The sequence below is a fragment of the Apus apus genome, chromosome 3 (genome assembly GCF_020740795.1).
Source record: "Apus apus isolate bApuApu2 chromosome 3, bApuApu2.pri.cur, whole genome shotgun sequence".
Classification (NCBI taxonomy): Eukaryota; Metazoa; Chordata; class Aves; order Apodiformes; family Apodidae; genus Apus; species Apus apus.
The window spans coordinates 101,198,891-101,213,101 of NC_067284.1; the positions used below are offsets into that span (position 1 = coordinate 101,198,891).

General features: G+C 44.9%; 2 protein-coding genes across 3 annotated transcripts in view; both read right to left on the bottom strand.

Moving 5' to 3' along the window:
- VTA1 (vesicle trafficking 1) overlaps positions 1 to 655 on the bottom strand; it is a 36,729-nt gene extending 36,074 nt beyond the window's left edge. For both annotated transcript variants that reach the window (XM_051613467.1, XM_051613466.1), the window contains exon 1: positions 481 to 655. In XM_051613467.1, coding sequence (XP_051469427.1) covers positions 481 to 589 — 109 coding nt within the window. In that variant the 5' untranslated portion in view covers positions 590 to 655. The remainder of the gene's footprint in view (positions 1 to 480) is intronic.
- A 3,718-nt stretch (positions 656 to 4,373) lies between these two features.
- Positions 4,374 to 6,053, bottom strand: GJE1 (gap junction protein epsilon 1). Its single transcript, XM_051613469.1, has 3 exons — positions 6,015 to 6,053; positions 5,216 to 5,398; positions 4,374 to 4,836 (listed from the first exon to the last, which is right to left on the bottom strand). Exons 1-3 carry the CDS (start codon positions 6,051 to 6,053, stop codon positions 4,441 to 4,443), a joined length of 618 nt encoding a protein of 205 aa, XP_051469429.1. The 3' UTR covers positions 4,374 to 4,440.
- Positions 6,054 to 14,211: the final 8,158 nt, after the last annotated feature.

Here is a 14,211-nt window from a genome sequence, read left to right on the forward strand (position 1 = left end):
CTTTTCATCAAGAGAAAAACTCTGAAAAGACTCTCGAGTGTTAGTTTTTTGCGATACTTATTAGGACTACCCCAACACAGAAGACTTGACTTTATACACGTGCGTTAAGATCATGTATTTTAGGCTGCCGACACATCCACTGAGATTGCAAAGAGGCTTAACTCTGCAAAAATAGAGCACACGGAAGAGGGGCCGGGGCTTGCAGGTGCAGGGGCAGCCGAGGGAGACCGTGCACACCCGGCACCGCCCCACAAGGTGCGGCTCTTCCCCACCCCCACTCTGCCCTACATCCGACGGCCACTCCGCGAAACCCCACAGGCCAGGCGGGCAGCAGGAGGGGCGCGGTGCGCTTGTGGCCGGGGTGGGGACATCCATCCGTCCGTCCGTCCCCCCGCCATCCGCGGGGGCGACAGCAGGGCGGGCCGGGAGGCGCAGAGCCGGGCCCAGGGGTCGGCGGGGCGGGGCGGCCGCCTCACTCACAGTAGTACGCCACCACGGGCTCGCGCTTGTCCAGCTCCTGCGCGGTTCGCAGATGGTGCTGGATGCTCTTGAACTGCGGCGGCAGCGGGGGAAGCGCCGTGGCCGCCATCGCGCGGGCGGCGACGCCGAGCAGCACCAACCGGCGCCCGACGACGGCTCTCCCTGCCCGGCCCGGCGCCGGCCGCTTCCGCTTCCGGCACGGGAGGCCCGGGGCGCCTGCGCGGTGGGCGGGCTTGCCCGGGAAGAGAGAGCTCCCCCTGCTGATCGGGAGGGGCGTGGCGGGCGGCGCCACCCGGTCTCGGTGAGGCGCGGGCGGAGAGCTCGGGCTGTCTCCCGGGCTGTCTCCCGGGCTCTGCAGCCGCACGGCTCGTTAGTGCTTGAAACACAGGACTGCGAAGGGCGTGGAGACCCCGCGGAGGCCGAGGCTTCCCCGGGCCCAACCGGGGGAACCGCGGCCGAGCGGCGACCCTTTCCCCAGTCTTTGGCTGCCCCTTCCTTGGCCGGTTCAGGCTCAAGCAGCGTGCTGACCTCCCGGCGGGGGTAAAGCTGCAAATCAAATGCCGTTTCGGATCGGAAAACCTTCCCCTAGGGCTGCGCCGGGGCTCACCCCAGGCGCGGGAGGCGCTGGCCCGCAGCTCTGCTCCCGGCCTCGGCCCCTCCTGCCGCCGCGGCCGCCGGGGAGGCCTTGTGCGGCCGGGGGCTGCCTGACAGTGCTTCCCGGCCTGGGCTGCTGCCCGGCAGCTGTCAGCAGGTCTGGCCGGCCTGGCAAGTCCATCTGGCAGGATCACCGCTTCCCAGATAATGGTTTTTTGTGTGGCACCCCTAGGGATTTCTCCTTTTGATGGGATGGGGTAAGAACAAGAAAATAATTAAGGACCAAAATGGTTTCAAATGGACTTCGCAAATTGCAGTATAAATTATTTTGGGTCTGCCGTCTTCTCATTCTGACAGCATAGCTAAATGGTAGTTTAAATTTCTTCTGCAGCCCTGTTTTAGCCCTGTTGCCAAATGTCCTGGTCTCAAAATGGTTGTCTGCAATTCAGTACAAAGTCAATGTTCGCAGGGCGTGAAGGAAGGTGAGTGTTGGAGAGAAGGAAAGGGGTAGGAGAAGTGGCTGCATTGCGTCATTACTATCATGGGAGGGGTAGAAGTGGCTGCATTGCGTCATTACTGTCATGGGAGATTGCTGAAAAGAGAACAGAAGAGAAACGGTGGCTGAACAGATTAAAGGGAGACAAGGAAGGAACAGAACAAGGAGTGGTAATAGGACTAGATGTGTGGTGATGTACTAGAAGTTGGCTGGCCCAAAGCAATTATACCTTTGATGTAAAGGCAGTGGCGTCACTGATTTAGCTTGTTTCATTGGAGATTGTGGAGGGAACAATTACGGCTCTTTGTTAAGTGACAACTGAAACAAGCATGATGTCTGGCTAGAGACAAAACTGACTGCAAACTCATGAGCTGGGGATTGCTTAGAGTGCTGTCTGTGAAAATGAGGTGGCTAGAGTATGCTGGAAAACAATGAAAAAGTCAAAGGAACACGTATAATGTGGCCCTTGTGTAAGGAAAAATACTTCCTACTGTGTTCTGGGAGACAGGACTTCATGTTTGCTGTGTAAAGAAAGAGGGTTGAATAAAAGTATCCCCAAGTGTATTATATAATTCCTTTCATAATGAAAAAAAAAAAATAAAGCTTTCAGGATCATCTCAAAATATTTGCTAAGCATTTGAGCTAAAATCAATGCAACACTGAAACGCAGGCATGCTATAAATCTCAGAGGGAGTAAGTGTGGATGGAAGCTGAGAGAAAGCAATGTAAATGAGGATAAAAGTGGTGGGAGTTTGAAAGACAAGGAGAAAGAAAAGTTTAGAGACTCTTGAGAATACAATAAGTGCCAGGTAAACAAACAGCAAATACAGGAGAGAGAATTCTTGACAACCATGGGGAAATGGCTTATTTACGTGGACATAATATCTCCATCAACGTGTTCCAGAAACTAATGATGTAATCAGTTACATAAAAACATTGCCACTGAAAGGCAGTAAAGCACATTTCATTTTTAAATGAAAAACTGAAATGGAGGAATTTGACAATTTTAATTTCACAGGTAAGGCAGAAAAGTATGTATTGTATCTGATTTGGAAGAAGAACACATTTTTCTATGTTCCAGAGTTTGACCACCAAGGCAAAGGGCATGGTGTTGGGTGATCCAACTCCTGGAAGCCCCACCAAGGTCTTCAGGCAGTCCTGTGCCAGTCCTGTCCCTTAATGGTAACAGGGAAGACCCCTGAGGGGCTGGGGGTTTTGGCACTCCCCTTACCTTTCTGAAGTGTTTTGAAATCTACAAGCAGTTAAAAGTTTAAACACCAGGGACAATACTGACCAGGTTGTGATGAAGTTACTTTATTGTTATATAAATACCTGATTAAGTGTTATTAAGTGGGTCAATACTGTACTTAGCACATAAAAGTAAATTCTTCTTTTTAGTAGTAATATATATATTGTATTTTATTTAGAAATAAAAATATTTTTTACCTGAGATTACAAGTTTAAATTGCAAAGCATAATTCCTGATGTATACAACAAGAAATGAAGCATGTGTTGGCCAAAGCCTGTGGCATATTAAGCAAACAAGAAGTTAGCACAGCCATTCTTATTCCACTTATAATGCTTGCAAATATAAAATAACTAGTTTAATATTGCACAGATCTGGTAGTTTTGACTAGACAAATATTTAAGACAACATATAACTTATTTCTGTAGGGAAAAAAATAACACAACATTAATACTTCAATACAGTGAGCATATTGAAATTTTTCATCTTGTTCCTGATCAGCATATTAAAAAAATCACACATCTGGTTATGAGCCACTTTGATATAAAGGGCCCAGAATCAATCAAATCCATGACACCTAAATAATGCAACTCCATTTATGTAAAAAGGACTACTTTTGTGAGTGTGGATAACAAGTTCTTATAACCCAACCTTGTTTGGGATAGAAAAGATTTTATAGTAATTTTTCTAGAATGTTCCAAATATTCTTGAAAGAACCCAGGTTTTACCACCAGGAACTCTAGTTTTTATGCTTTTATGCTGATTTTTTAATTTATTTTTTTTTCATATAAATTCGACTTAATTCAATGAGCAAATATATTCCCTTCAGTGTTACAGTCCTCAAACTGTTCAGAGATTCTGACTTCTTGACTTTGCTGGTTCCTGGATCTCTGTTGTGACGAGTCTTAAGTCTCTTGTTTCACTGACAATCAGAATGGGAAGTATTCAATCTAGTAACAGTAGAAAATGATGAAAGTGGAAGAAACCTTCCATTTTTAATTTTTTTTTTTTTTGTCCTAGAAACTGAGGATATTTGAAAAACAAATGGAAAATAGCTAATTTTTATGACTGCTACCTGTACACATTTTATACAGGAAACTACCTCCTCCTTTCCAGTTCAGAAATCTGTTTGATTTTTTTTCTGTTACCTCATTTTAGCACAAGGAATGAAATTGCTTCTAAGTTTAAGATGTCTATTAGTCCTTAAGAAAAAAGTGTCACACATGAAAACATCTGATGCCTATATAAAGTTCAAGACCTACCCTATCCAAATACACTTATTGCATGGAATAATTTTAGTACACAAACTTCTTTTTAACTGTCATTCTAGCCACGGTAGTCAGAGCAATAAGAGGTTTGTGACACACACCGCAAAAAATTCTGTGGGCCAATTTCTGAAGTCACACACAAGCAGAACTCTCACTGCAATCAAGGCATGGCTGGACCCAGAAAAGGCTTTTCTCCAAGATTTTTTTTTTCCCCAAGCTTTTAAGTCTCTTATGCAAAACTAAGTCATAATCATGAGTGTGGTTCTCTTTGGCAACACTGCTTTTTGTAATAGCTTGAAATCACTGCTATAAAAATGCAGGTGGACAGGATGGCAAATGACTAGGAGTGATTGACATCACTGATTTTTAAAGAAACCAAGCCTTCTACATGAGATCTCAAAAATTTCAGCAACACACAAGACCACTGTAATCACAGTAAATGTGTACATTGCAATAAGAAAAATTGTCTTTTCAAAGTGCTCTGGCACCATGCACCGGCTGATGTTAAACTTTTTTTCAAGTGCTCCCACATCACACATGTAGATTGCATTCACTTTGAAACCAAAGAGCTGAATCTGAAGCCAAAAAGCCACAGCTTCAAGGATAATCCTTAAGAGTACAGAGAAGATGTAAAAGCCACTGTAGAATGACTTTTGGAGGATATTTTCCTGTTTGATGCTCTTACATGCAGCATAAAGGTGAAAAAATGCTCCAGGTACCAGCACAATCACCAGCTGTAATGCCCAGAATACCTACAATGTAGCAAAAAACATTGTTGTCATGTCATTTACAACTGCATCCAGACAACTAAAACATGCACATATTGAACATTCTGCAAGTCTGGTTTTATATATCAAATGTATAACCACTTAGATGAAAATAAAGGCAAAAACCACTATTGTGTTTTAATTTGAGTTCAGTTGGTTTCTGAAACATGAAGGTAGTTGTTAAGAAGAATGGAAAGGACAACTCCATGTTTAGTCACAGATTAAAGGTTATTGAAAATAAAATGTTAATGAAAAAGCTAAGCGATAATTAACCCAGTGAGTTACTAGTTCTTATATGAACAAATAACTTTTGCAGTTTATTTTCTTAACATTGGATTTCTACAATTAAAAAAAATACAATTACCTGAGGAGTTATAGGCCTGAACTGGTTGTAACAGAAAAGATTAACCTCTCTCTTGTCTGGGTCACAGCTGAAATGCAAAGCCTCGTTTCCATAAACAGCAAAGCCCAAAACGCCAAGGAAAAACATACGGACTGAGCCAAAGAAAAGAGTGTGGAATTGGCCAATTACCGTTGGTGGCCTGAGCTGCAAATTACAGGGTTATTCAACATGAAAACAAAAATGAACAGCGTTATTATTGGAGACCTACTTCTCTTTTTCATTATCCAAACTATTTATTTTATCCTACTTGTTTAAAAAAGGAGTTTGCCTCCTAAGGCTGCAGTAGCTTTCTAATAAAATAATGGCTTAGAACGCTTTGTTGTTGCTACTAAGTTTATAGGATCATTTATTTGTCTAGCAGTTATCAGTTAATTTGTTTCACCGCCTTTATCTGCGTTCTGCTGTTGCAGAACACACCAGACCGAGCTGAACGCTTCCACCGAAAGTCCTCTTCCTTTGCTATTGTGTCGATGTATGTGATGTCAGGTGATGCCAAAATCAGGACGGCCGTCCCATCAGCAGACTTAACCATAGTTATTATTGCAAATTACATTTCAGCTTCCCCAAAGAGGCATTTCTAGCACCCTGGCAGGCCTGTTGGGGTGGGCTTCGGGTCCCGCCCGGGAAGCCCTGCCGCTGAAGGACATCCAGCACAGCTGCTCGGTGCTGGGGAACAGGGGACACGACGCGGCCCCCTCAGTTTTGGGGCTGGATCCCCGGCTCGCCCCTCCAGCCCCCTGGTTCGCCGCCGCGTACTCACACATCCCTCCGAGAAGCTCCGCATGTAGTTGGGGGACATGTCTAGGGAAGGTGCCCTGCGGGCGGCGGCTGCAGCCAACCCCCGGCCCTCGGCTCGCTCCGCCCTTTCCCCCGGGCGGCCCCGGCTCTGGGCAGGGAGCGGGCGCAGCGGGAGTGGGGGCAGCCGGTAATCCCCGGCCAGCCCCGTCAGCAGCACCGGCCGCCACCGCCGGGTGTTCCCCCGCCCCGCTGCCCTAGGCCGGCCTTCCACCCCGCGTCGGGGTGCCCGCAGCCCGGGCCCGGCGGCGGGGCTTCCCCGGGCTGCCTCTACCCCGCCCCGGTCTAGGTCCCGGTCCCGGCCTCGGCAGAGCTACGCAGCAGTCGCAGCCCCAAAGCGGCATTCTCGGGACTGCCGGGACCCCGAGAACTGGGGCGAAGCAGCAGCCTCCTGAGCTTGTTGACACGTTCCATGTACACCATCCTGAGCTTAAATGTACTTTTAACTAAGTCCATTAAAAAGGAAGGATGCAACCCTACTTGGAAGCTGCAGGTACAACGTTCTGAGTACAAAGGAAGAACAAGCGAATTAAATAATATTAAAGCCTCCAATTATTTGTCATGCCATTACATATGCAGAGTTGAAAGAGCTCCAGAAGAGCTGTGCATGTACCAGGCACTGCTGGTGGTGAAAGCTGTGCAGTGAAATGCAGGGACACACCCACGATGCTAGTTTGAACCTAGCAGGAGTTTAATGAGAAGGTGGAGAGAGAAAGGATGGAGATGGGAAACCAGAGGATAGGAAGATGGATTTTGTCATTCAGTTGCTTGTTCAACTGAAGCTTATTCAGCGTTCTGAAGAGGGTGCACAGGAAAGTGAAATCTATCCACCCAATCCAAAAGGGGCATTTACTTTTTTGCCTCTAAACTCACAAGAGCCTCACATGTGATTGACTGCAGTGTGACTTTAAACTGATGTAACAAAACGTGTTACCCCTTCTGTGATGTCTTCACAGGCATGGAAATACAGGCATATGGAAAGATGGGAATCAGGGTTCTTTTTTACATTTGGATTACACTGCTGTGGCTCTGAAAGATACCACAATGACTATTAATGGCATGGTTAGAATAATTGTTGTGAGATGCCAGAACACCCTTTGAAAGGGAACTTGCCCTGCATCTGCTGAAGTAACAAGATTATATGAAGGTAAAAAGTGCTTCAGTGTGTGTTATTTGCTACAGCTCCCTTTTCAGGCAGTTAATTAAATGCCTGACTCCTGAAGTTTTGTAAAAGGTGTTGTATTGGTAGCACTGAGACTGGGTTTCTAAACTTTTTTTAATGCAACCTGCTGCTCCACTGCATAGAGAGAATGCTGAGGTTTGTACATATTGAATGAACTAAATGCTTTAGTATCTTGCAGTGGTGTGTGATCTGCAATAAAATACTGTAGTTCTAAGGGTGTGTGACTAACCTTCATAAAAATGCAATCTGATTACAAGGATGGCCAGGAGGTCAAAGGACCTCTCTACTCTGCACTTGTGAGACCCCACCTGGAGTGCTATTGGAATGAGCCTAGAGGAGGGCCACAAAGATGACTGGAGGGCTAGAGCACCTCTCCTATGAACACAGGCTGAAACAGTTGGGGTTGTTCAGCCTGGAGAAGAGGAGGCTCTGGGGAGACATTATAGCAGCCTTCCTTCAGTACCTGAAGAGGCTACAGAAAGGCTGGGGAGGGACTTTTTTCAAGGGCTTGTAGTGAGAGGACAAAGGGTAATGGATCAGAACTGGAAGAGGGTAGATTTAGGTTAGACATTAGGAGGGAATTCTTCACTATGAGGGTGATGAGACACTGGCACAAGTTGTCCAGGGAAGTTGTGGAAGCTCCATCCCTGGAAGTGTTCAAGGCTGGGTTGACTGGGCCTCTGAGCAACCTGATCTTGTGGGAGGTGTCCCTGCCAATGCAGGGTGATTGGAACTAGATGATCTTTAAGGTTGTTTCTAATGATAGTTGTTCTATGATTCTGTGATTCTGCTCATGATACATATGGAGAATAATTGCAAGATGGTGTCCTGGTTTGATTCAAGATGAAGCCAATTTTTCTTTTACTAATTATTTTTCTTCAGTGAACTGTCTTTTTAAGGGGCACACATTTTTTTCCAGCTAGTGGACTGATAACATTTGAATGTTTATATCACTGCTGAGAGGCCAAGGACACTTTGCTCTGCTTATTGAATCTACTGCTTCTAAAGCAAGAGAAGACCATTATCTGCTACCCTCCCGTAGGGAGGAGCAGGCTAGATGGACATCAAAATTGGCCAGAGATATTGTATTCCATATATCTATGTAAGACTCGTTATAAATTCAGGGATCACAGAAGTCAACTCTCTTTTTCCTTATCTTCCATTCCTGGCTGGTGTCCAGGGAGGACTGCACCTATCTATCACCATTGATCCCCAGGCCCATGCATTCCTGACCCTCACAACTCTCCCCTCAGCTCCTGTCTACTCTGCCGCTCTCTCTGGCAGCTCCAGGACATTTTGGAACTGTTCACAGCTAAAGGAGAATGCTGTGGGAGTTGCTTGGATAGGGGAGTGGGGAGGGAAGTGACAGGGATTTGCACATTCCTGCACATACTTGTGTAAAATTGTATTTTCTTTTCATCAATATTTCAGTAAAGCTGTCTAGTTTAGTTTTCAATTCAGAAAGTTTCTCTCCTTGTTCCCTCTCTTCTTTTTCCACTTGTGTGGGAGGGGGAGGGGATCGAGAGCATTGTTGTCACTGGTTTAATCGCCAATCCCAAGTCAAACCATGACACATGGAAACTTGAATTTCTTTCCTGTGATGCTAAAAGAAGAGTTAGCTGACAATGCTCTGCCTTAGTTCTGGGAACACATAAGTAATACAGCTGCATTGAAATAAAAAATGAATTCTAGAGGGGTTGTCAAATAAACTCAATGCAAACCCCATGGGAGTCTGCACTCATATGCCACTGAACATGATGAATGGGCCCACAATAAAACTGTTGGTTTCTTTGAAGTGGCTCAATACGTGCCATGTGAGCTGAAGCAGGGGAAGCCCATTATCTTTGCACTAGGAGGAACTAATAGCAGTGTTTTTTCTTTTGTCATGTGTGTTCAATAATGTGCTTCTTAACACTGCAATAAGAGTACTTCTTGAGATGGGTGTAGAGAAGCTGGCATTGTGTAGTCCATTTGAATGCAGTCTGCTAAGGCAACTCAAGCCCTTACTTGGGACTTTATTGACAGAAAATAATTTGTTTCAGATCTGCAGGAATGACTGTCTCTTGGTTATCTACAATGCACAAATGAGATAGAAGATGTTTTTATCACACTTGTTTCTAAGTGAGTCCTAAGCCTGGATTTCAGCTTAAGGTTGCAACTCAGTAGTATGCTCTTTAACCTTTTAATGAGTGAAAGTCCTACTGAATAACTGCAGTTAATCAAATGGAAACTAAATGCATGCATGAAGCTGCACTTGTGATTAGAATGATGAACTGTGTGTTTAACACTAGTCACCCAGTTAATTGCTTTAGTGTGTCTAAACGGGATGACACCTATTATGCTTGTGCCATAAAAAAAAGGCTCAGTGAAAAAATGGCACCATGGAAGTGGCACAAAATGAAAAGTCACAAGAAGTGAACTGGTATCAGTAAGATAAGATTTTGCATGGCAAAAGAGAGCTTGCATGTCTAAATCGTGAAGAACAGCATCTTCTGCCAGCTTCCCAGCTTTGCCTAGTGCTGGAAGCAGCTGAATTTCCCTTTTGGTTTGCAGAGTTCCCCGCATTGACACTTAGGCCCTGTGGAGGCCTCTGCTAGCTGCAGCCTGGTGTTTGTACTGCAGTTTGGACCTGAGACAGAGGTTGCCTCACCTTCAGCTGTGGCAGGAGGCTTAGGAGGCAGGTGGCTTCCTCAAGATCCTCCTGACTGACTGCTGGTTAATGTTCAGCCTGAAGAGTGGCGGGCAAGATGCAAAGTCTGGAGTTGAGAAGAATGGACTAAAGAAAGTCTGGGTTTATTGTAGATGGTTATGAGCTCAGCCGTGGTGCTCAGTCCGGGGAGAGGTGTGTCATGCATAAACCTTCTTAATAACTTTTTTTTTTTTTTAATTAATGCAAAGCCTGTTTAATCTAAAAAGTGTATTTTGAAAAATTAAGAAATAGACATGATGGATCACTCTCTAGCTTTCTTTTCTACCATCACTGTGTCCAGTCATACAGGTTTAATGAAGAGGAATCTCCATATTGGTTTTCATTGCACATTTGCCAGGCCTGGAAGACCACAAACTACTCCTGCTTGCAGCCCAGTGCTCCAAGGACATAGTGTTGCTGGCAGACAAGGCTCAACTCCAGCCACAGAGTCTAGCTCCTTATTCTGTTACATGGAGTCTTGAAGGGGAAAGGGCTTCATGGTACACATCTGACATCTTTTCTGTTTGTTAGCTACTTCTTAGAGTTTATCTGTGAGCAGCCATAGCTGAACTCAGCATTTCTCTTTTGAACATATCTAGTTTGCTAGCTTATGCCATTTGTGACATTCTCTACATAAGCCCACAATTCTTCCTTTTAGAGTAATTCTTCTCATATCCGTTTCTCCCAGGGAATACACTGGTATTGCCTATGAGATTATTAACTTTCAGTGCTATTATAACTATTAAAAGAGTCACAGAGGTTTGATGTTGAGTTGTTTCACCTTAGAGTTTGAGGTCTGGGTTTAGAGGTGTAGCCTTGGAAGACAAAAGTTTGTCCATCTTCAAGGCTCTACAACATGGAATGTTTCATACCCAGGTAGAGAGCCCTTGTCTCCATCCCTTCTTTTTTCCAGTTCTGGCTACTCTTCCCAGCTAATTTTTGGGCCCACTTCTAGTGACCCACACAGTAGCAAACCCTGTTGTCTGTTCTGAAACCTTGGGTTAGAGGAGGAGATTTATTTCTATAACCTCTTGTCCTTAGAATAGAGTTCCTGACTCAAGAAGCTGAGAAGTAATGGAGGTTTCTTCCAAAGAAAAATGTCCACCAAATTAAGAAAGCCTGTATTCAAGTAACAACAAGAAGACATGACTTGCTTAAGGTTATTGTTCCTCTGACTCTCAGGGAGAAGTCACTCACTGCTGTAATGCCGGTCTGCTTTTTCCAGCTGTGTCTGCTGGTCTAATGCATGATACTACAAACATTTATCTAAGGTTTGGTTTCTAATCCTCAGTGGTTTAAAATCAAATAGTATTTATTCCTTCTTTACTGCCTTGTTCCTTCTTAATGCATGACTGATGATCAGGCTTTCAAACATGATTCCTTCCAGGGTTTCATTTGAACACAGTTTGCATTTAGTTTGCAAGCATGCATACTTAATGCAAGGCTAGTTACTGCAAGAAGTTTTGGTGGCAGATATGCCTGGCCCTGCATGAGACTACACAAAGTCTGTTGTGATGTGCAAACCTGGAATTAGCCCTGGGAACACCAAGTGCCTTGAATTACATAAACACCTGAAAGAAGCCTTTTTCCCTGTTGGAAGCAATTCTCGGCAGAAGGTGTTTGTGAGATGCGTGGAATTCCTCATTCCTGCAGGAACTGATTTTGCATCCCTACATTTGGGAATTACTGATGAAGCAGATTTTTCTCCCACCTTTCCAAGCTGTTGCATTCCCTGCCCTGTGGTGTTGCACTCCCAGATATGCTCCATCTGCACTAGCTGATTTCAGCCTATGCAGAGTTTCTTTCCCACTAAGGGGACTTACCTGGGGCACTCTCTCCTTTGCTCTTGTGCTAAGTCCTATGTGACAGCTGCATGATGAGATTGTCTCCAGACTATAATCTGATATAGCATCCAAAGACTCAGATGGGTTCTTTTGTTTGAAAAGAGAATGATTAATAGTTTGTATGTGGGGATCTGAATTCTGACTGGTTTATGTCAGGATATGTGGATCTTTTCCTTCTCCTTTTTGTCTCTGCAGGAAGTTGTATTCATGTGTTTTTTTTCTAGTATATTCCCTTGTGTTTACACAGACATCTCTTGAATGACATTAGAAGCATAACCTAACTTTTTGTTTCCTTTGAGCTGGAGACACTCACAGTCTCCAAAGCTTATTTTCTTGCTGTTACGAGTTCTGAAAATATAGAACAGGTAAAATCAAGTAATGAAAAAAGTCAGGAACATAAATTCCCACTGCATGTATTCCTAATTCCTTGACCTTAGGTATTCTATCCTTTAGACTAAAGGACAGGTAAAAATTATTAAGATGGAATAAATTTCCCTGGACAACAGCAGTAGAAGTGGTGGTATTGTGAAACAAAAAACAAGTGATCTCACCTTTTTCCATGCAAACCTCATGAAGTTTATGCCAATATAAGTTTTTAAAGTGTTCTCCTGTTGATATGCATGCAAAAAGACTCAGCTTCTTAATGTCTCAGGTAAATCAGTATTAAAGACATATTGACTTTATTCTCCCAATGGGAATAATATTGATTCTTCACACATTAACCCATTTTAAAATAAATTAGTGAAAGGGCCATGCTTGGAAATTGCAGTGTTAAAGACACATACTGGGTCCAACCATCGGAAACAAAAAAGACTGATTCAGACTGCTTGCAGAAACCTGGTATTGATGGTCTTAGAAAAATTTGTGTATACTCAGCAAAGTTGAGGTTACCTGCAATTGTGATAAATATCCAAGCTGACAGTAAGGCTGCCTCAGAGGGAGTGTAGTTCAATGTAACACTGTGTGGAGGAAACTTGATCAGTAACAAGAATCACTTCCAGAGGAGCTCTGTGGCGATTCCTATCAGGTGCCTCAGGAGAAAGGTCAAGTCTCTAGCCTGATTGTTTCTGAGGACTAGCACTGGCTGGGTTTCCTGATAAACTAAGCATTATATGAATCAGTAATATACACAAATGTAATACGATTATAAATTCAGGGAAATGAGAAGAGTCACAAAGATCAATCAATAGATACAGAGCGGTGTAACTTTTAGGAAGCATTTTTGTTTGTTTGTTTGACAATCTTAGTATAAGGTTATTTAAGATAAACGACTGATGTCTTTTAAATTTAATTCCTACACTGGACAGCATGCCATGGAAAGGCTATTTATTACTGTACATGTGACATCCCTTGCTTCTGGTATTTCAGTGGTGAAACTCTTTCTCCGACTTCAGTAAGTCCACCATGCATTAATTTCTTTTCTCCATACAGCTGTTATAAACCTATAAGGCTTCAGGAGAATCATTTCAATAATGTGAACAGGCTCATGCATCTTCCTTTCTTGAGAAGAGTAAGTGAAATTATCAGTCTGCAGAGAATGTTACTGGCAAAGGCTGTTATTCCTCTGCCTTAGCTTTTTTGCACTGCTACCTATGTTCATGTGTTCTGCTGGAAACAGATAAACGTGTTTGGAAAGCCTATGCATGTGCAGACAAAAGAGAGTAAAAAATGGTACTACACTGAAAAACAAGAACCACTAGGGGCAAATGCTACATTTTGATGAGGCAAAAATTCTTTATTGTCCACTGTGTTATACCATCTGCATAGTGAGTCGTGGATAAAACACATCACCTGTCACCATTTCCATAGTCGAGACTAATGTGAAATGCAACTTCACAGATTAAACCATGATGTTTTTTGGTAGGTTCTATTCAGAACTCACAGCTGGATGACAGAAATAAAATCTCTTCAACTCCAAGACTCTTGCTTCCCGTCACTCCGTATTTCAAACCGTCGTGGTTTCACCTGGGTAAGACGCTGAAGGACGGGTTTCCTGGAGGCGATCCCGCCTTCTGCCCGACGTGGCGGGCAGCTCTCCGGTTTGCCGGGCAGGCAGTCCCGGGGGGTGCTGCTCCCGGAGGGCAAGGGAGGAAGGAGAGGTGCCCTCCCTCCCCTCCTTGTCGTCCCCACCGCGCTCAGCGGCTGGAACCCCGCGGGACGGCTCCGCGCTCCTCGTCTCCTCTCTGCGCAAGATCCACCTCGGAGTCTCGGGTCTGGGAAGAGGCAGAAGCGCTCGCAGGACGAGAGGCGGGGCGGCTCCTCCCCGCAGCAGGTATAAATGGGGGCCGGAACGGGCTCGGGTCGGCGCCTCTTTCCCGGCCCTTTCTCCGGCAGCATCGGCGGGGCTGGACAGCGCCGGCGGCTCCGCGGCAGGGCGGCCACGGCGACCGGCAGCGCCGGGCGGTGGCTGCGGCCCCGGCGGGTGCGGGGCGCGGGTGGCGGCCGG